This window comes from Mesoplodon bidens (genome assembly GCF_964165515.1).
Source record: "Mesoplodon bidens genome assembly, chromosome: 15".
NCBI lineage: Eukaryota > Metazoa > Chordata > Mammalia > Artiodactyla > Ziphiidae > Mesoplodon > Mesoplodon bidens.
The window spans coordinates 24,860,158-24,882,913 of NC_138171.1; the positions used below are offsets into that span (position 1 = coordinate 24,860,158).

The 22,756-nt window shown below is 39.7% G+C and overlaps 2 protein-coding genes across 3 annotated transcripts in view; one reads left to right on the forward strand and one right to left on the reverse strand.

Moving 5' to 3' along the window:
* The window catches only part of PIGU (phosphatidylinositol glycan anchor biosynthesis class U), a 577,582-nt gene that overhangs the window by 233,113 nt on the left and 321,713 nt on the right, over positions 1-22,756 (forward strand). The window lies entirely within an intron of this gene.
* Positions 1-22,756, reverse strand: part of ITCH (itchy E3 ubiquitin protein ligase) — a 125,185-nt gene that overhangs the window by 85,976 nt on the left and 16,453 nt on the right. Inside the window, exon 3 of one of the 2 annotated variants that reach the window (XM_081256794.1) lies at positions 17,046-17,148. The exons of the other annotated variant lie outside the window; for it this stretch is intronic. Coding sequence (XP_081112920.1) covers positions 17,046-17,048 — 3 coding nt within the window. The 5' untranslated portion in view covers positions 17,049-17,148. The remainder of the gene's footprint in view (positions 1-17,045; positions 17,149-22,756) is intronic. 2 annotated transcript variants of the gene reach the window in all.

Consider the following 22,756-nt stretch of genomic DNA (forward strand, 5'->3'; position numbering starts at 1 on the left):
GCCACCAGGGAAGCCCTAAACCAATGTTGTATTAGTCAATCAATGAAAAGGCTATCTGTCAAACCACTAACCTAACAGAACAGACTTCAGTGGCCACACAAGACAAAGAATACAGGACTGTACAAAATTAGTTTGGAAAAGTCACCAAACAATCAAATGACAACCACAGGAAGCAGCAACAAGAAACCATGAGACTGGGAAAGAATATGATTTCCAGAGTTGCTACATGATAACATTCAAAATGTTCAGCTTCCATACTGCCAAACCGAATTCAACAGCACATTAAAAGGATTAATACATCATGACCAAGTGGGATTAATCCCTGGGATGCAAGACTGGGTCAACACACGAAAATTAATGTGATCAACAAGGACGTACCATATAGCACAGGGAACTCTATTCAGTATTCTGTGATAAACTATATGAGAAAAGAATCTAAAAAAGAATGAATATATGTATAACTGAATCACTTTGCTGTACACCTGAAACTAACACAACACTGTAAACCAGCTATACTCCAGTAAGACTAAAATATTTTTTTAAAAAAAAGATAATAAATGTGTTATACCACATTAAAAGATTAAGGGTAAAAATCGCATGATCATCATAACTGATGCAGAAGAGCATCTGACAAAATTCAATACTGTTTCATGATAAAAACTGTCAGATTTGGAATAGAAGGAAATTACCTCAACAAAATGAAAGCTACATATGAAAAGGCCACAGCTAACATCACACTCAAAGGTGAAAAACTGAAACCTTTTCTTCTAATACTAGGAACAAGACAGGATGCCCATTCTTACCACTTCTAGTCAACACAGTACTGGAAGTCCTAGCAAAAGCAATTAAGGTAAGCAAAAGAAATAAAAGGCACCCACAAACTCTTAGAGGAAAACATAGGCAGAACACTCTATGACATAAATCACAGCAAGATCATTTTTGACCCACCTCCTAGAGAAATGGAAATAAAGACAAAAATAAACACATGGGACCTAATGAAACTTAAAAGCTTTTGCACAGCAAAGGAAACCATAAACAAGACCAAAAGACAACCCTCAGAATGGGAGAAAATATTTGCCAATGAAGCAACTGACAAAGGATTTAATCTCCAAAATTTATAAGCAGCTCATGCAGCTCAATAACAAAAAAACAAACAACCCAATCCAAAAATGGGCAGAAGACCTAAATAGACATTTCTCCACAGAAGATATACAGACTGCCAACAAACACATGAAAGGATGCTCAACATCTTTACTCATCAGAGAAATGCAAATCAAAACTACAATGAGATATCATCTCACACCAGTCAGAATGGCCATCATCAAAAAATCTAGAAACAATAAATGCTGGAGAGGGTGTGGAAAAAAGGGAACACTCTTGCACTGCTGGTGGGAATGTGAATTGGTACAGCCACTATGGAGAACGGTATGGAGGTTCCTTAAAAAACTACAAATAGAACTACCATGTGACCCAGCAATCCCACTACTGGGCATATACCCTGAGAAAACCATAATTCAAAAAGAGACATGTACCAAAATGTTCATAGCAGCCCTATTTACAATAGCCCGGAGATGGAAACAACCTAAATGTCCATCATCGGATGAATGGGTAAAGAAGATGTGGCACATATATACAATGGAATATTACTCAGCCATAAAAAGAAATGAAATTGAGCTATTTGTAATGAGGTGGATGGACCTAGAGTCTGTCATACAGAGTGAAGTAAGTCAGAAAGAGAAAGACAAATACTGTATGCTGACACATATATATGGAATTTAAGAAAAAAAAATGTCATGAAGAACATAGAGGTAAGACAGGAATACAGACACAGACCTACTAGAGAATGGACTTGAGGATATGGGGAGGGGGAAGGGTAAGCTGTGACAAAGTGAAAGAGCGGCATGGACATATATACACTACCAAACGTAAGGTAGATAGCTAGTGGGAAGCAGCCGCATAGCACAGGGAGATCAGCTCGGTGCTTTGTGACCGCCTGGAGGGGTGGGATAGGGAGGGTGGGAGGGAGACGCAAAAGGGAGGGGATATGGGAACATATGTATATGTATAACTGATTAAATTTGTTATAAAGCAATAAATAAATAAAGCAATAAATGAATGAATGAATGAATGAATGAAACATTAAAAAAAAAAAAGAAATAAAAGGCACCCAAATTGGAAAGGAAGAAGGAAAATTATCTGTCCCCAGATGACATGATCTTATATATAAAAAACTCAATAAAGCCTCCACACAGGGACTTCCCTGGCAGTCCAGTGGTAAAGAATCCACACTTCCACTGCAGGGTACATGGGGTGGATCCCTGGTGGGGAAACTAAGATACCACGTGCCACACAGTGCGACCCCTCCCCCCTCAAAAAAAGACTCCACACAAAAAACACAATATGGGCTTCCCTGGTGGCGCAGTGGTTGAGAGTATGCCTGCCGATGCAGGGGACACAGGTTCATGCCCTGGTCCGGGAAGATCCCACATGCCGCGGAGCGGCTAGGCCCGTGAGCCATGGCCGCTGAGCCTGCGCGTCCGGAGCCTGCGCTCCGCAATGGGAGAGGCCACAACAGTGAGAGGACCGCATACCGCAAAAAAAAAAAACAACTAATTTTTTAAAATACAGCAAACCTGCCAGATACAAAATCAACACAGAAAAATTAGCTGCATTCCTATACACTAACAATTAACTACCTGAAAAAATAAATTAAGAAACAATCCCATTCACAATAACATCAAAAATAAAAGATACTTAGGAATAAACTTAACAAAGGAGATAAAAACTACAAAACATTGCTGAAAGAAATTAAATATACAAATAAACGGAAAGACATGCTGTATTCATGGATTGAAAGATAAAGTATTGTTAAAATGTCCAAACTACCCAAAGTGATCTACAGATTCAATGCAATCCCTATTAAAATCCCAATGGAATTTTTTAAATAGAAAAAATCCTAAAATTCAAACGGATCCAAACAGCCAAAGTAATGTTAAGAAAGAAGAACAAAACTGAGATATCACACTACCTGATTTTTAAAATATTACAAAGCTACAGTAATTAAGACAGTATGGTACTGGCATAAAGATAGGCATATAGAGCAATGCAACAGAATATAGAGCACCCAGAAATAAACCCACAAATACACAGACCACTAATATTCAACAAGGCTGTCAAGAACACACAATAGGGAAAGAATAATCTCTTCAACAAGTGGTGCTGGGAAAACTGAATATCCACATGCAAAAGAATGAAATTGGATCCTTATCTTACACCATAAACAAAAATCAACTCAAAATGGATGAAAGTCTAAAACATAAGAGATGACACTGTAAAACTCCTAGAAGAAAATATAGGGGAAAAGCTTTGTGACATTGGTCTTGGCAATGATTTATTGGATATTACACCAAAAGCACAAGCAACAAAAGCAAAAGAGACAACAGGGCTACACCAAACTAAAAAGTTTCTGCTCTGCAAAAGGAAAGAATCAACACAGTAAAAAGACAGCCTGTGGGGGCTTCCCTGGTGGCGCAATGGTTAGGAGTCCGCCTGCCGATGCAGGGGACGTGGGTTCGTGCCCCGGTCCGGGAAGATCCCACATGCCGTGGAGTGTCTGGGCCCGTGAGCCATGGCCGCTGAGCCTGCGCGTCTGGAGCCTGTGCTCCGCAACGGGAGAGGCCGCAACAGTGAGAGGCCCGTGTACCGCAAAAACAAAAAAACAAAAAACAAAAAAACTAAAAGTGTTGGCAAGGATGTGGAGAAATTGGATCCCTTGTACACAGTTGGTTAATCTCTTATATTGAAAACAGAGGCAAAAATCGTCAACAAAATACAAGCAAACTGAGAATTCAGTAACATTCCATGACCAAGTGGAACTTATGCCAAGACTGCAAAGTTGGATAAATATCCAGAAATCAATTAATGTAATATATCAGATCAATAGAATAGAGGACAAAAACCACATCATCATCTCAACAGACACAGGCAAGGCATCTGACAAAACTCAACACCACTTCATGATAAAAACACTCAAGGAACTAGGAGTAGAAGAGAACTTCCTCAACGTGAAAAAGGGCATCTATTAAAAAAAAAATCTGTAGCTTACATCCTACTTAATGGTAAAAGACTGAATGCTTTCCCCCTAAGTTCAAGAACAAGAATGCCAGCTCTCAAAAATCATTTTTATTCAATACCGTACTGAAGGTTCTAGCCAGGGTAATCAGGCAAGAAAATGAAATAAAAGGCATACAGACTGCAGAGAAAGAAGTACAACTATCTTTATTTGAAGATGACCTGATCTTATGTATAGAAAATCCTAGAGAATCCACTTAAGAATTATTAAACAGGTGGGAATTCCCTGGCACTCCAGTGGTTAGGACTTGGCACTTTCACTGCTGGGGCCAGGGTTCGATCCCTGGTTGGGGAAGTAAGATCCTGCAAGCCATGTGGCTCAATCAAAAAAAAAAAATTAAACAAGTTCAGCAAAGTTGTAAGATATAAAATCAACATACAAAAGCCAATGTAAATTCTATACAGTAGCAATGAAAAATCTGAAAGTGGAATTAAGAAAACAATTCCATTTACAATAGTATAAAAAAATAAAATAGGAATAAATTCAACAAAAGAAGTGTAAAACTAAAAATTAAAGAGGACCTAGGGACTTCCCTAGTGGCGCAGTGGTTAAGAATCCACCTGCCAATGCAGGGGACCTGTGTTCAATCCCTGGTCCGGGAAGATCCCACATCCCACGGAGCAACAAAGCCCGTGCACCACAACTACTGAGCCTGCGCTCTAGAGCCTGCGAGCCACAACTACTGAAGCCCACGCATGTAGAACCCGTGTGCCGCAACAAAAGAAGCCACTGCAATGAGAAGCCCGAGCACCACAACGAAGAGCAGACCCCGCTCGCTGCAACTAGAGAAAGCCCATGCGCAGCAACGAAGGCCCAACGCAGCGCCCCCACCCCCCAAAAAAAGATGACCTAGATGAATATAAAGTCATCCAATGTTCATGGATTAGAAGACTTGATATTGTTAAGATGGTAATAGTCCCCCAAATGATCTACAGATTAACCCCCAAATGATCTACAGATTAAACACAATCACTATCAAAATCCCAACTGCCTTTTTGCAGAAATTCACAAGCTGATTCTAAATTTCATATGGAAATACAAAGGACCAGGAATAGTCAAAACAATCTCAAAAAAGAAGAACAAGGTCAGAGGATTCACACTTCCCAATTTCAAAACTTACTACAAAGCTATAGTAATCAAGACAGTGTGTTATTGGCATAAGCATAGATACAGAGATTAATGGAATAGAACTGAGTTCAGAAATAAACCCAAATATCTATGACCAACTGATTTTTGACAAGGGTACTAAGACAAACTTCTCAACAAATGGTCCTGGAACTAATGGATATTCACGTGCAAGAGATCCCTACCTCACAACCATGGACAAAAATTAACTCACACTAGATCATACACCTCAATGCAAGAGCTAAAACTAAAAATTTGGTAGAAGAAAACAGGTATAATTCTATGTGACGTTGCATTAGATAGACAATGGTTTCTTAGCTATAACACCAAAACCAACAACATAAAAATTGGATATAAATCTAAATTTTAAACTCTTGTGTTTCAGAAACACCATCAAGAAAGTGAGAATCCCACCCACAAAATGGGAGAAAATCTTTGTAAATCATATATCCAATATAAGTATCTAGAATACATAAAGAGCTTTTACAACTCAACACAAAAAGACAAATGACAACAAAATTGTCAAAAGGACTGAAACGGCATTTCTCCAAAGAAGATATACAAACGACCGACAAGCACGTGAAAAGATGTTAAACATCATTAGCCAGAGACATGCAAATAAAAGCCACAATGAGATACCCACTTTACACCTACTAGGATAGCTATTCAAAATGATAAGTAACGAGTGTTGACAAGGATATGAAGAACCCTCACACATTGCTAGTAAAAATATAAAATAGTGCAGCTGCAGTGAAATAAAGTTTTATGGTTCCTCAAAAAGTTAAACACTGCATTACCATAGGTAATAGGCAATTCTACTCCTAGGTATATTCCCAAGAGAAATGAAAACATATGTCCACACAAAAACTTGAACTGTTTACAGCAGCATTATTCATAATAGCCAGAAACAGAAACAACACAAATGTCCATCAACTAATGAACAGATAAATAAAATGTGGTATATTCATACAATAAAAAGAAATTCAGCAACAAAAAGAAATGAAGCACTCGTTAAATGTTATGCCAGGGATAAACCTTGAAATATTATGCTAAGTGAAAGAAGCCAGTCACAAAGGACAATATATTTCATGGTTCCATTTATATGAAATGCCCAAAATAGACAAATCTACAGAGATGGTAAGTCAATTATTGGCTGCCTAGGGCTAGGGCTGCGTGGATGTAAATTGAGAGTGACAGCTAAGGGGGCACCGGGATTATTTGGGGGGCAATGATGTTTTCAAACTGATTGTGGTGATGGATGCACAACTCTGAATATACTAAAAGCTACTGAATTGTACATTTCAAATAGGTATACTGTATGGTATGTGAACTATATCTCAATAAAGGTGTTTAAAACAAGAAACAGGGCTTCCCTGGTGGCGCAGTGGTTGAGAGTCCGCCTGCCGATGCAGGGGACACGGGTTCGTGCCCCAGTCCGGGAAGATCCCACATGCCGCGGAGTGGTTGGGCCCGTGAGCCATGGCCGCTGAGCCTGCGCATCCGGAGCCTGTGCTCCGCAACGGGAGAGGCCACAACAGTGAGAAGCCCTTGTACCGCAAAAAAACCCAAAAAACAAACAAACAAAACAAAAAAAAGAAACAAAATTGAGAGGAAAAAATTTTTCTAGACTAAAATATTTTACTACCAATGGACCTTGACTAGAAGAATTTCTAAAGGATGTACCTGAAGAATAAGTAGAATGATCTTCAAAGGAAGCTCTGCAACTCAAGATATAAAAGTGACTAAGTGGTAAACATTAGGTAAATCTAAAATATATAAAACATGGGACTTCTCTGGTGGTCCAGTGGGTAAGACTTCCACACTCTCAATGCAGGGGGCCCAGGTTCGATCCCTGGTCAGGGAACTAGATCTCACATGCATGCTGCTACTAAGAATCCACATGCCACAACTAAGAAGGCTGATGCCGCAACTAAGAGCCCACATGGCGCAACTAAAGATCGCACAAAGAAGATCCCGCATGCCACAACTAAGACCCGGCGCAGCCTAAATAAATAAATAGATAATTTTTAATAAAGAATTAAAAAAATAAAATACACAAAACAATGACTTATTTGGGGATTTAAAAATACAAAGCTAAAATACTGAATAACATCATTAAAGTCAGGAATGGAGGTAACTGGAGTTAATTGTTCCAAGATCCTTGTATTGCTCAGGCCAAGGCAAAGATACTGATCAGTTCTGCGAAGTTAATATGCAAGTCAAAATTTCAGGGAATTCCCTGGAGGTCCAGTGCTTAAGACTGTGCTTTCATTGCCCTGTGGGCGTGGGTTTGATCCCTGGTCAGGGAACTAAGATCCCACAAGCCACGCGGCAAACAATCAATCAATCAATCAATTAAAACAATTTCAAAGAGAAGCAGTAAAAAAATAAAAACAGTGCACAAATTCCAAATCACTATCAAGAAAAAAATATTTGAGGGAAAAATGTATGAATCCAGAAGAATGCAAAAAGTAAACAAAAAAGAAAAAAAAGTATGTGGGGAAAGGACTTTCACAACAAGATGACAGATTACACATGTGCATCTGAATCCCCTTTCAAATTTCCCTAAACTCTGAAGAAATTTTAAAAATTAAAAAAGTAATAATAGTAAAGGTCAGGAAAAAGAGAAGTAGAGGTAACAACAAACAAGTACAATAACTTCAGTAAGCTACAAAGCAGATGGACCAATGTTATTTGACAGCACACTCAATAAAGTAGACTCCTGTCCTATGTTGACAACAGGGAAAAGCCAAGAACCAAGATGGTTTGTTTACTTGCAGTGCCCCCAAGAGAAGATACCAGTCAATTTTGGAAGTAGGAAGTAAAGTTGGGACACAGAAGCAGAATTGGTTGAAAGCTGCTTACCAAGCATTTTGATTCCTAAATCCCCTACTTGACACCAAAAGGCTCAGGTCTGTTTTTTTTTTCCTCAAGCATCTCTGCAATGGAAGATGCCAGGCACAGTTGAAGGCTGAAGAACAGTATCAAGAACACAAGAATTAAAGGAACATATGCAAACGGAATGACTAAATTCCCATCCTTTTTTTCCCCACTAGGCTCCCAGCTCACTGTAGCCAAGACTTAACCACCCAGGCAGGAGATAGGACAAGCCTTCTTATCAAGTTCCCCAAACAGTCCACCAGGTAACCCTATAGTGAGGTTCTCAGTTAACAAGCCCTCTCCTCTCTACATGCACTCACAGCCCCCAGTCTGCCCACATCCTTAAAGATGATAAAGTTGTGGAAAGCGTCTATCAAGAAAAGTGATGCCGGGCCTCCCTGGTGGCGCAGTGGTTGAGAGTCCGCCTGCCGATGCAGGGGATACGGGTTCGTGCCCCGGTCTGGGAGGATCCCACATGCCGCGGAGCGGCTGGGCCCGTGAGCCATGGCCGCTGGGCCTGCGCGTCCAGAGCCTGTGCTCCGCAACGGGAGAGGCCACAGCAGTGAGAGGCCCACATACCGCAAAAAGAAAAAAAAAAAAAAAAAAGAAAAGTGATGCCAGGCTGCCCTGGTGGCGCAGTGGTTGAGAGGCCGCCTGCTGGTGCAGGGGACACGGGTTTGTGCCCCGGTCCGGGAGGGTCCCACGTGCCGCAGAGCGGCTGGGCTCGTGGGTCATGGCCTCTGAGGCTGCGCATCCGGAGCCTGTGCTCTGCAACGGGAGAGGCCACAGCAGTGAGAGGCCCGCATACCGCAAAAAAAAAAAAAAGAAAAGAAAAATGATGCCAAAGAAAAGCAAAATATATTAATATTCTCAGAGAGATGAAAAGATACTATATTCATTAAACAAAAAGAGCGCCATTAAAAAAAAAAATTTAGGGTAAAGAAGTAACTAGCATGAAAACTCTCCCCAACACCAGTTTGGTCAGCTCTTGAGTACTGTGAAATTGCAAGATCTGTACACAGATTTCAGTTTGTCAGAGCACTGGAATTGGGAATCAACTGATACCTGCACTGCCAGGCTGACAAAATAACTTGGTTGCCAGGGCTATGCTGTAATCTTGAAAAATTTTGCAGCTTTAAGCTACTTTTCGGTCCTTGTGAGGACCAACTAGCAACATGTCCTGTTTTCCTTTTGAAACCTGACTATGCCATTGAGTTTTCCATTCTTTATTTTCATAAAGAATTTTACATTAACCTCCCATTACCTAAAAAACCTTGCAGTTTGGGAGAGTCTAATTAATATAATTTCCATGGGAATTCCCTGGTGGTCCCGTGGTTAGGACTTGGTGCTTTCACTGCCATGGCCTGGGTTCAAAAAATTTCCAAATACACTATGGGTAGATTATGAATGACTGATGTGGTCAGTCACCTAGTTAACAAAGCCCAACATATAGTATTAAGTAAGCACTATCACGTGCACTTTAGTTATTAGATCAAAGAATGTCTTCAATCTGCTGTTCTGCAAAGTTTTTCTGTAAAGGGCCAGAGAGTAAATATTTCACAGTTGTGGGCCGTATGATCTCTGTCACAACTGCTCAACTGCCACTGTAGTGTGACAGTGGTCACAGACAACACATAAAATGCATTTTATTCCAATAACACTCTATTTATAAAAACAGGCAGAGGGCCAGATTCCTCCCACGGGTCATAGTTTGCTAACACCTGCTCTCAAGCATCAAAGTGAGAAACGGTAACATCCTACATACATCACCATGATGGCTTAAAACTGGGAAATATGGAAGATGCAAAATTTCTTAAGACATTAGAATAAAACAGTTGGATATGGGTGGAATATCTTATAATTAAATTTTTTTAATTAAAAAAAATTAAACATCTTCCTCTTTATCCCCATTACTACTCCCTTCATTTGGCTCTCCCTGTACTATCGTACTCATTTCAGTATTTCTCTTTGCCTTACCCCAATCTGTCCACACAGTGTTGTCAAAGGATTTTTTAAATGAACTTTCTACACCTCTGATGATCTGCCATGATCCTGGCTTGCCTATTCTCTTATTTCACATACCATTCTCCCATACAGACCCCATGCTCCCATCACACAGAAGTGAAGTTCTTCATTCCCCAAAATGCCACCTGTTTAATACTTCTGTGATTTATTTATCCTGTTCCTTCTCTTCAACCTTTGCCCCACAACTTCCCTAAATTCCCAGTCATCTGGTCTTCTCTTATCCGTCAACATTCTGCTCAAGCATCTCATCTGCTAGCCTTCCCTAAACTTCAAAGCAGAAAGAATTAATTTCTTCTTCTAGAGTACCCTATAGCATGTATTCCAAGAGATATTATAACACAGTAATTAAATGTGCAGGCTTTGAAGTCAAATAAATCTAGATCCACATCTCAGCACCATTACTTAAGCAAATTATTGAATTACTTTCTTCATCCATACAACAGGGATAACTTAATTGTAGTTTCGGTTTAAAGGCTGAGACAATACCTGTAAAGTCATATAGAAAGGCTTAAACCCAGTTAAGTGTTCAACAGCTGTCTCCTATTATCTGTTTGCAAATCCCTCTCACCTTTCAAACCGTCTTCTTGAGGTCAAGGCAATTCATCTTTACATCACTAGAACCTTACAGAGTATTTGAAGTATATTAATAGTAAGCTCTCAAATATATGTTGAATCAAAATAAACATGAAAAAGTTATTATACTCAAAATGAATTTTTCTCTAACCCCTTGAATGTAGGATATCTTTCTTACTGAGACATTAAAAGGCTTAAAAATATCGATTACAATCCAAAGCACTCACCATTGCCCATCATTTCTCCAAATAAATGGGATCACTAGTAACCTATACATAAGAGCCTCTTTGTGAATAAGTGAGGTAATAAAGGGTGATTTTGCGTTGTTGTTGTTGTTCTTAGGTCTATAATGACAATATAAAAGCAGCCAACAAATATACTCTGAAGAAAGCTTCCCATCATAATAGCAAACAGCACAGATTTACAAAGAGGGCTTCTGCCTGCCTAGAAATTAAAATGAGGGAGAGCCATAATAATCAGAATTACAGAAAATTGACACTGTACTCTATTTTTTCTTAATATTTATTTATTTAGGCTGTGCCATGTCTTAGTTGCCGGCAAGCCGGAACTTTTTTTAGTTGCAGCATGCGGACTTCTTAGTTGCAGCATGCACATGGGATCTAGTTCCCTGACCAGTGATCAAACCTGGGTCCCCTGCATTGGGGAAGTCCCAACACGGAGTCTTACCCTTCTTATCAGGGAAGTCCTGACACTGTACTCTCTATAGGTAAAAATTTCCTCACATGAGTAAGTACAGGTGGTAGTAAATAATTTTGACTTTGTGGGGAGGGGAAATTCAGACAAGATGACCCAGAAGACAATCACTTGTGGGTGAAAAGACAACAGGAAGAGAATAGGGGACTTCCTCAAGTTTAGTCAACTAACAGGTCACAGAGGAGAAATTAGCACAATAGAAAAAGAATTGACTATAAAAATCAACAAAAGGGGCACCAAGCCCTAGCTCTGCTGTTACATTAGAAACAAAACTTGTAATTCACAGGCAATGTGAATGTCTTCACAGAAAACCCAAAAGACTACATAACCTAGAAAACTGACCAGCACCATGGACAAAGTGAAAAGTAGAAACACTATTAAGTGAAAAAAGGCAAAAAATTTTCTCAAAAGCCAACTAGTTTGGGTTAACTGTACAAACTTGTGAACATAAAACATATTCATGACAACACAACACAAAGAGCAAAAAACAAAACACAGGGAATTCCCTGGTGGTCCAGTGGTTAGGACTCCATGCTTCCACTGCAGGGGGCACAGATTCGATCCCTGGTTGGGGAACTAATATCCTGCAAGCTGTGCAGTGAGGAAAAAAACAAAAAACAAAGACCATAACCAGGGTTGGCACCCTTGGAATTCAGATGGAGTTGAGAGAAAAAGAATATATTTAAAAATTTGAACTCTTGGTCAGTTAGAAGTCAACAGGAATAAACCAGGACTATACTAGGCAAACCATGAGATACAGTCACCCTAGGTATGCATGACAGGTATGGAAATTTAAACGGCTAAAATAGCGGTATAAAAGAGAGAAAGTATTAAATTCAGGAGGCTGCTATAAACCACAAGCATCATAATAACAAAAAATAATTAGTTTGTTGAATAATCACATGCTGGAAACAGTTTTAAAGAATTCTACATGTGGTAACTCATTTAATACGCTCTCCCTCTAGTGGATTGAATAGTGGTTCCCCAAAAGATATGTCCACATCCTATTCCCTGAAACCGATGAATGTGGCTTTATTTGGAAAAAAGTGTCTTTACAGATATAATTAAGAATATTGGTACTTCTCTGGCAGTCCAGTGGTTAAGACTCCACGCTGCCAATGCAGGGGGTGTGGCTTCCATCCCTGGTCGGGAAACTAAGATCCCACATGCTGGGTGGCAGAGGGGAAAAAAATAATAACAATCTCAAGATAAAATCATCCTGGATTATCCAGGTGGACCCTAAATCCAATGACAACTGTCCTTATAAGAGACACAGAGAAGAGAAGAGGGCCATATGAAGACAGGCAGAGATTGGAATCATGCAGCCACAGGCCAAGGAATATCTGGAGCCACGAGAAGTTGGAAAAGGCAAGGAAGAATTCTCTCCTAGAGTTCTGGACAGAACAGGGCCCTTCTGACACCTTGATTTCAGACTTGTGGCCTCCGGAACCGTGAGAAAAAAGGTTTCTGTTATTTTAAAGTAGTTTTTTTTTTAATTTATTTTTTATATTTTTGTGTCGGGTCTTAGTTGCGGCATACGGGACCTGTTGTTGTGGCGCTCTGACTTCTCCCCACTTGTGGTGTGCGGGTTTCCTCTTCTCTAGTTGTGGCGGACAGGCTCCAGAGCACGTGGGCTCTAGTTGCCCCTCGGCATGTGGGACCTTAGTTCCCTGACCAGGGATGGAACCCGCGTCCCCTGCATTGGAAGGCAGATTCTATACCACTGGACCGCAAGGAAAGTCCCAAGTTTGTTATTTTAAGATGCTAAGTTTGTGGTAATTTGTTACAGCAGTCACAGGAAATTAATACACTCCCTCTAAGGTAGAAATTACTATACCCATTTCACTTTAATGATGAAACAGGCACAGAAATGTTAAGTAATCTAATAAACCAGATTTTCAGATAAAAATAAAAAATATTAAAATGTAATAAAAAACAGGAACAGGAAATACTATTTGGAGGCTTGTCATAGGGACTGAGTTTCCCAGCAAAATTCAGCTCAGCTTAATAATGAAGGAATGAAAGAATCATCATTTTAGAACCTCTAATGTAAATAACTGAGCCAGGCAAGAACAGATGTTAGCATTTTTTAATTTATTTATTTATTTATTTATTTTTGGCTGCATTGGGTCTTCGTTGCTGCGTGCGGGCTTTCTCTAGTTGCAGCAAGCGGGGCTACTCTTCATTGCAGTGTGTGGGCTTCTCACTGCAGTGGCTTCTCTTGTTGTGGAGCATGGGCTCTAGGCACACGGGCTTCAGTAGTTGTGGCTCGGGGGCTCTAGAGCGCAGGCTCAGTGGTTGTGGCGCACAGGCTTTGCTGCTCCACGGCATGTGGGATCTTCCCAGACCAGGGATCAAACCCATGTCCCCCGCATTGGCAGGTGGATTCTTAACCACTGCGCCACCAGGGAAGTCCCAGAATTTAAAAATATGTCTACAAACGATTTGACACTCCTCCCTGACAAAGATGGAACCTAATATCCCATGCCTTTTGAATGTAGGCCAGATTTAGTGACTCTCTTCTAATGAACAGAATGTGGCAGGAAATGACAATATGCCACTTCAGAGACTATATCATTAAAGGCAATGCCACATCACACAATGTATAAAGATGCATTTTGTGATATCAGTAACTGAAATCGGTGGTAACAAAGCAGTAAGGGAGCAGAGTTTTTGAATGTCATTGAAATTAAGCTGTTATAAATTAGAGTATTATGACTTTGGGATGTTAAATGTAATTCCCAAGGTAACCACAGAGAAAACTGTTATAGAATATACACAAAAGGAAATGAAAAAATAATAAAAATGTTTCACTACAAAATATAAACTAAACACAATGACAGTCATGAAGGAAATGAGGGTCAAAAAAACTATAAGGTATATAGAAAACAAACAGTAAAATGAGGAAGTCAGTCCTCCTTTCTCAGTAATTACATACAAATGGATTAAACTCTCCAATCAAAAGACAGATTGGCAGAATGGATTTAAAACATAATCTAATTGAGAATTCCCTGGTGGTCCAGTGGTTAGGACTCCGTGCTTTCACTGCCAAGGGCCCGGGTTCAATCCCTGGTCAGGGAACTAAGATCCCACAAGCCGCACGGTGTGGCTAAAAAAAGATAAAAATTAAAAAAAAATAAAATAAAACATGAGCTAATTATATGCTGTCTACAAGAGACTTACATTAGATCCAAAGACACCAACAGGTTGAAAGTGAAAGGATGGAAAAAGATACTCCATGTAAACAGTACCCAAAAGGGAGAAGTGACTATACTAATGTCACATAAAATGGACTTTAAATCAAAAAAGGTTATAAGAGACAAAGGGCATAATTTATTAAAAAGGCCCAATACAGCAAGAATATAACAATAATTATAAACATTTATGCACCTAATAACAGACCATCCAAATATATGAAGCAAAAACACATATTTAAAGGGAGAGGGAATTCCCTGGCGGTCCAGCGGTTAGGACTCCACGCTTTCACTGCTGAGGGTGCGTGTTTAATCCCTGGTTGGGGAACTAAGACCCCGCAAGCTGCACAGTGTGGCCAAGTTTAAAAAAGTTTTTTAAATAAATAAATAAAGGGAGAAACAGACATTTCTCAGCATATTAAAAGGATTATATGCCATGACCACATGGGACTTATTCCTGGGATGCAAGATGGTTAAACATATGAAAATCAACTGATGTAATGCACATTAACAGAATGAAGGGAAAAAAACCACGACTGTCTCAACTGATGGAGGAAAAGTACCTGACAAAATTCAAAACCCTTTCATGATAAAAAAAAAAAATTAGGAATAGAAGGGACCTACCTCATCATAATAAAGGCCATGTATGAAAAACCCACAGCTGACATCATATCCAACAGTGAAAGAATGAAAGCTTCTCCTCTAAGATCAAGAACAAGGCAAGGATGGCTGCTCTCAACACTTCTATTCAATAGAGTACTGGAAGTCCAAGCCAGAGCAATTAGGCAAGAAAAAGAAAAAGTATACACCTTGGAAAGGGAGTAAAAAATTCTGTTTGATGATGATATCTTATATGTAAAAAACCCTAAATATTCCACATGCAAAAACTATTAGTACTAATAAATGAATTCAGCAAAGTAGTAAGATATAAAAAATCAACACAAATGAGTTGCATTTCTATACACTATCAATCTGAATAGAATATTAACAATTTCATTTACTAACAGCATCAAAAATAATAAGACCACTCAGGAATTAACTTAACCAATGAGGTAAAAGACTTGTAACCTGAAAACTACAAAACACTGCTGAAAGAAATTAACAGACACACGAATAAATGGAAAGACATCCTGTGTTTATGTACCGGAAGTCTAAATATTGTTAAGATGTCAATACTACCCAAAGCAATCTACAGATTCAATGCAATCCCATCAAAATCTTAATGATGTTTCCTTCAGAAATAGAAAACCCATCCTAAAATTCATATGGAATCTCAAGGGACCCTAAATAGCAAAAAGAACCTTGAAAATGAACAACAAAGTTGGAAGACTCACATTTTCTGATTTCAAAACTTAGTACAAAGCTACAATAATCAAAACAGTGTGGCATAAATACAGACATATAGACATTCTATTGGAATAGAGAGCCCAGAAATAAATTCTTACATATATGGCAAAATGATTCTTCCCCAAGCCCCCTCTCCCACACCATTCCCTGGCAAAATGATTTTTGACACAGTGCCAAGACCTTTCAATGGGGAAAGGACAGTCTTTTCAACAAACAATTCTGAGAAAACTGGATATCCACTTGCAAAACAATGTTAGACTGTTACCTACCTTCACTTACAAAAACCAAAAAAAGGAGCCCACCTGCTGCAACTAAGAAGTCCGCGTGCCACAACTAAGGAGTTGGTAAGTCACAACTAAGGAGCCTGCCTGCTGCAACTAAGGAGCCCACCTGCCGCAACTAAGGAGTCCACCTGCCACAACTAAGAGCTGGTGAAACCAAATAAATAATAAATTTTTTTTAAAGGGTCAAAGACTTAGATGCAAGAAAGACCTAAAACTATAAACTTTTAGAAATAGAGCAAAAGCTTCACAATACTGGATTTGGTAACGATTTTTATATATGGCACCAAAGGCACAGGCAACAACAACAACAAAAATAGACAAATTGGACTTCATGAAAATTTAAAACATGTCCCAAGGACACTATCAAAAGAGTGAAAAGGCAACCTACAAAATGGAAGAAATTGTTTTCAAATCATTCATCTAATGGATTAATATCCAGAATACATAGAGAACTCCTCACTCAACAACAAAAAACCCAAGTCAATTCAAAAATAGACAAATGATTTTAATAGTCATTTCTCCAAAGAAGAATGGCCATTAAGTACGTGAAAAGATACTCAACACCACTATGCCACAAATCAAAACCACAATGAGATACCACCTCACACCCATTAGGATGGCTACTACCAAAAAAAACCCCCAGAAAATAACAAATGTTGTCAAGAATGTGGAGAAACTAGAACCCTTGTGCATATTGGTAGGAATGTAAAACAGTAAGCTGCTGTGGGAAACAGTATAGCCATTTCCTAAAAAAATTTTAAGCAGAATTACCATATGATCCAGCAATTTCACTTCTTGGTGTATATACCCCAAAAAATGGAAAGCAGGGTCTTGAAGAGGTATTTGTACATAGCAGCAGCATTATTCATTATGCCTAAAATGTGAAAACAATCCAAGTGTCCATTAACAGATGAATGGATAAGCAAAATGTGGTAAATACATACAATGGATTATTATTCAGGCTCAAAAAGGAAGGAAATTCTGACATGTGCTACTATGTGGATGAACCTTAAGGACACACTTTGTTAAGTGAAATAGCCAGCCACAAAAATATGATTCCACTTATATGAGGTACCAAGAGTAGTCAAAATCAGAGACAGAAAGCAGAATGAACGGTGGTTAACTGGGCTCACAGGAGGAGGAAATGGGGAGTTACTGTTGATTGGGTACAGAGTTTCAATTTTGCAAGATGAAAAGAGATCTGGGGGTGGATGGTGGTGATGACTGCACAATGATATGAATGTACTTAATACCACTGAAACATATACACTTAAAAATGATTACTATGGCCAATTTAATATCGTGTGTACTCTACCACAGTTTTTTAAAAAAAATGCAATGCCACTTGCTCTTTTGGGTTACTTGTTCTCAGGGAAACAAGCTATGTGGCAAGAAACTGAGGCCTCCTGCCAAGAGCCAGCACCAACCTGCCAGCCACATGAGAAAGACACCTTAGAGGCTAATTCTCCAGCCCTAGTAGTCTTCAGATAACTGCAGCCTCAGCCAACATCTTGACTATGACCTCAAGAGATCCAGGGTCAGACCCACCCAGCTAAGCCACTTCTGAATTTCTGTCCCACAGAAACTATGTAAGATAAAAAGTTTGTTATTTTAAGCAGCTAAATTTTGGGATAATTTGTTATGCACCAATAGATAACTAATACAATAGTAAAACCAATGGATGAAAGGTTATTAGAAAACAGGATATTTATATGGCCTCAAATATTACACCACATCTTACTTACTAATTACAAAGTGAAAAGTATACAATTATTATGGAGATCTTATAGTATCACATTAATCAAATAAATAAACTTACCAACACCGTTAGAGTGACAGTCCACCATTGATATGCTGCCAGATGTAATGAAGAAAAAAAAGAGTATACAATATCACCTAGACTAGTATTATTGCCCCCAAAATGTTTGACCTGAATCTAATAATGAGGAAATAATTATATCCAAAATACATGACACTCTACCAGTTACCTGGCCTGGACTCTTAAAAAATTAACACTGAAAAACTAAAAAGGCAAGGGAATTCCCTGGCAGTCCAGTGGTCAGGAAGTGGCACTTTCACTGCCAGGGCCCGGGTTCAATCTCTGGTTGGGGAACTAAGATCCTGCAAGCTGCACTGCGTGGCAAAAAAAAGAAGAAAAACTGAAGAGGCAAAAGGACTGTTCTAGATCAAGACACTAAAAAGACAAAACAACAAAATGTGTGAACCTTGACTGGATCCTATATGTAGGGACAAAAACACAAAACACTTTCGGTGATAACTGGGAAAATCTGAATATATTAGATGACATTATGGAATTGTTAATTTTCTTAGAAATACTAACACATACTATCGTGGTCCTACAGGAAAATATCCTTTTTCTTGGGAGAAGTAACGTAAAGGCGTCCAGGGGTGAAGTATCATGATGGTTGCAAATGACTTTCTCATGGTTCAGCAAAATTAAAAGTACATCTAGAGAAAAAGTAAATGTGGCAAGAGGTCAATATAAGCAAGGTATTTACAGGTATTCACTATACTATTTTTTTCAACTTTTCTTTAGATTTTTTTCAAAATAAAGAACTGATTTAAAAAAAAGAAAATAAAGAGTACCCTATCACAATGAGATACCATGACGCTCCTATTAGAGTAACAAACAAGAAAATGCTGACAATATCAAGGGCTGGCAAGGATGCAAAGCATCCTCACGTACTGCTGGTTGAAACGCAAAATGGTACATCCAATTTGGACAACGTTTTGCCCATTTTTTATAAAATTCAACACATTTACAACATGACCCAACAATCCCATTCCTAGGTATTTACCTTAGAGTAGAGGTTCTCAATCAGAGGCTATTTTGTCCTCTGGGACTTTTTTTTTTTTTTAAACAATGGTGGGGGTGGGTGCTATTGTTATCTAGTGGGCAGAAGCCAGGGATGTTGTTAAACGTCCTACAATGTGAAGGATGGTCCTCCACAACAAAGAATTATCCAGACCAACATGTCATAGTGCCAAGATTGAGAAATCTTGCCTACAGAAATAAAAACATATGTCCATATAAAATCTGTACAAGAATGTTTACAGGGCTTCCCTGGTGGCGCAGTGGTTGAGAGTCCGCCTGCCGATGCAGGGGACACGGGTTCGTGCCCCTATCCCGGAAGATCCCACATGCCGTGGAGCGGCTGGGCCCGCGAGCCATGGCCGCGGAGCCTGTGTGTCCGGAGCCTGTGCTCCGCAACGGGAGAAGCCACAGCAGTGAGAGGCCCGCGTACAGAAAAAAAAAAAAAAAAAAAAAAAAAGAATGTTTACAGCAGCTCTATTCACAATTGCAAGATATGTGAAACAACTAAATCTCCCTCAATAGGTAAATCAATAAAGTGCGGTACATTCATACACTGGAATACTACTCAGCAATAAATGTTTTTTAAAAAAATGCAACAACCTGGAGGAATCTCAAAGGCATCATACTGAGTGAAACCCAGTCTCAAAAAGTTTACGTATGTACTATTCCATTTACGTGACAGTCTCCAAAAGACAAAACTAAAGGAATGAAGAACAAATTTGTGGCTGCCAGGGCTTCCCTGGTGGCGCAGTGGTTGAGAGTCCGCCTGCCGATGCAGGGGACAGGGGTTCGCGCCCCGGTCCGGGAAGATCCCACATGCCGCGGAGCAGCTGGGCCCGTGAGCCATGGCCGCTGAGCCTGCGCGTCCGGAGCCTGTGCTCCGCAACAGGAGAGGCCACAACAGTGAGAGGCCAGCGTACCGCAAAAAAAAAAAAAAAAAAAAAAAAAAAAATTGTGGCTGCCAGAGGTTAACTGAGGGTGGATATGACTACAGAAATACAGAACATGGGAGGTTTTTGGTGTGATGAGGTTGTTCTGTATCTTGATTGTGGTATTAGTTACAAGAATCAATAAATGTGTTAAAATTCATACAACTGTACACCCAAAAAAAGCCAATCTTATTGTATGATGAAATTTTAAAACATTAAAAATTTTAAAGGCTACATATTCTAGGTACTGGGTTGAATACTGTCTCCCCCCAAATTTATGTCCACCTGGAACCCCGAATTTGACTTTACTTGGTCTTATAGGATCTTTGCAAATGTAATCAAGTTAAGATGAAGTTATACTGGATCAGGGTAAAGATGGAAACAGACTGGAGAGATGTATACACAAGACAAGGATTGTCAGCAACCATCAGAAGCATTGAACAGATTCTCCCTCTGAGAGGTTCCAACTCCAGTGATGCCTTATTTTGGCCTTTTAGACTCCTAAAACTTCAAAAAAATAAAGTTGTGCTGTTTTAAACTGCCCAGTTTGTGGTAAGTTGTTACAGCAGTCCTAGGAAACTAACATACTCTATGATTCTATTTACATGACATTCTGGAAAAGGCAAAACTATTGGGACAGAAAACCCATCAGTGCTTCCTAAGGAATGACTACAAAAGAGCACAAGTAAAGATTCCAAGTGTTTATCAAAATTCAACGACCTGTATACCTAAAAAGAATGAATTTTATTATGTGTAGGTTACATCTCAACAAACCTGTCTATAAAAAGCATATTCCCAATGTGAATGACAAAAAATGCTCTTAAAATAGTTTCTACAACAAAAAGGAAAAAAAAATTGACATTAGATCTCCCATGTATCTTGGGGCGATCTCTCCAGGACACATTCTTCCTTTCTAGTATCTCTCTTCTACCTCTACATCTCACAGCTAGATTAACCTATCTTTTTTTTTAATATAAATTCATTTATTTATTTAGCTGCATTGGGTCTTCGTTGCTGCGCCCGGGCTTTCTCTAGTTGTGGAGAGCGGGGGCTACTCTTTGCTGCGGTGCGCAGGCTTCTCACTGCAGTGGCTTCCCTCGTTGCAGAGCATGGGCTCTAGGCATGCGGACTTCAGTAGTTGTGGCTCGCAGGCTCTAGAGCACAGGCTCAGTAGCTGTGGCACAAGGGCTTAGTTACTCCGCGGCATGTGGGATCTTCCCAGACCAGGGCTTGAACCCATGTTCCTTGCATTGGCAGGCGAATTTTTAACCACTGCGCCACCAGGGAAGTCCCTTCACAATCAAATACGGTGGTGCAGAGCCTGTATCTTCACCTAGTAAACCACTGACTTGAACCAATGAAGATATCAGTTTGAATCTAAAATCTAGTACAATATTAAAATAATCTATTACTTATTAGTCAGTTACAAAGAAACTTAAAATAGGGCCAGTTCTTAACACTTTTGTATCATTTATTTTGAGTAATGTTTACTATCACACTAGAAAAATGTGACAGAATGTCTACACTGCCAGCAATAAAAACTAACCTTGGGACTTCCCTGGTGGTCCAGTAGTAAAGAATCGCCTTAGGGACTTCCCTGGTGGTGCAGTGGTTAAGAATTCGCCTGCCGCTGCAGGGGACATGGGTTGGAGCCCTGGTCCGGGAAGATCCCACATGCCACGGAGCAACTAAGCCCATGCACCAAAACTACTGAGCTTGCACTCTAGAGCCTGCGAGCCACAACTTCTAAGCCTGAGCGCCACAACTACTGAAGCTCGCATGCCTAGAGCCCGTGCTCTGCAACAAGAGAAGCCACCCAATGAGAAACCCGTGAACTGCAGCAAAGAGCAGCCCCTGCTCACCGCAACTAGAGAAAAAGCCTGTGTGCAAGCAACAAAGACCCAAGGCAGCCAAAAATATAAATAAATAAAATTTATTTAAAATTTTGAAAAGAAAAGAATCCGCCTTACAATGCAAGGGACATGGGTTTGATCCCTCGTCAGGGATCTAAGATCCCACATGCCACGGGGCAACTAAGTCCACGTGCCACAACGACTGAGCTCGAACACCTCAACTAGAACTCACGTGCCACAAACTACACAGCCCACACGACCTGGAATCTGCACACCACAATTACAGAGCCTGCCTGCCCTGGAGCCTGCACACCACAACTAGAGAAAAGAAAACCTGCACACCACAACTAGAGAGAAGCCCACCCGCCACAACGAAAGATCCCGCATGCCTCAGCGAAGATCCTGCGTGCCACAACTAAGACCCGACACAGACAAAAATAAATAAAATAAACAAATAAATATTTTTTTAAAAACCCTCTAACCTTAACATCTTCCTGAAAGGCAGTGGAAAAAGACATTTCACAAGATTATTTCAGTAACATCTTGCCCCATAAGCAACAAAGAGACAAACTACATTTCTAGTCTTATTTTAAAATATCCTATTTATAGATAAATTATTAAATAACCAGGATATTATGAAATTTGCCTGGTTTATTTTCAGGAATAACATATCCAACATAATCAGTTATTTTTATAGGCCACATCCACTGTGACCTAGAAAACCCTTCAATAATTTCATACAGGCCTATAATTTCTTAAAAGAAGCCTCCAAGGACTTCCCTGGTGGCACAGTGGTTAAGAATCTGCTTGCTAGTGCAGGGGAAACGGTTCGATCCCTGGTCCCGGAAGATTCCACATGCCAGA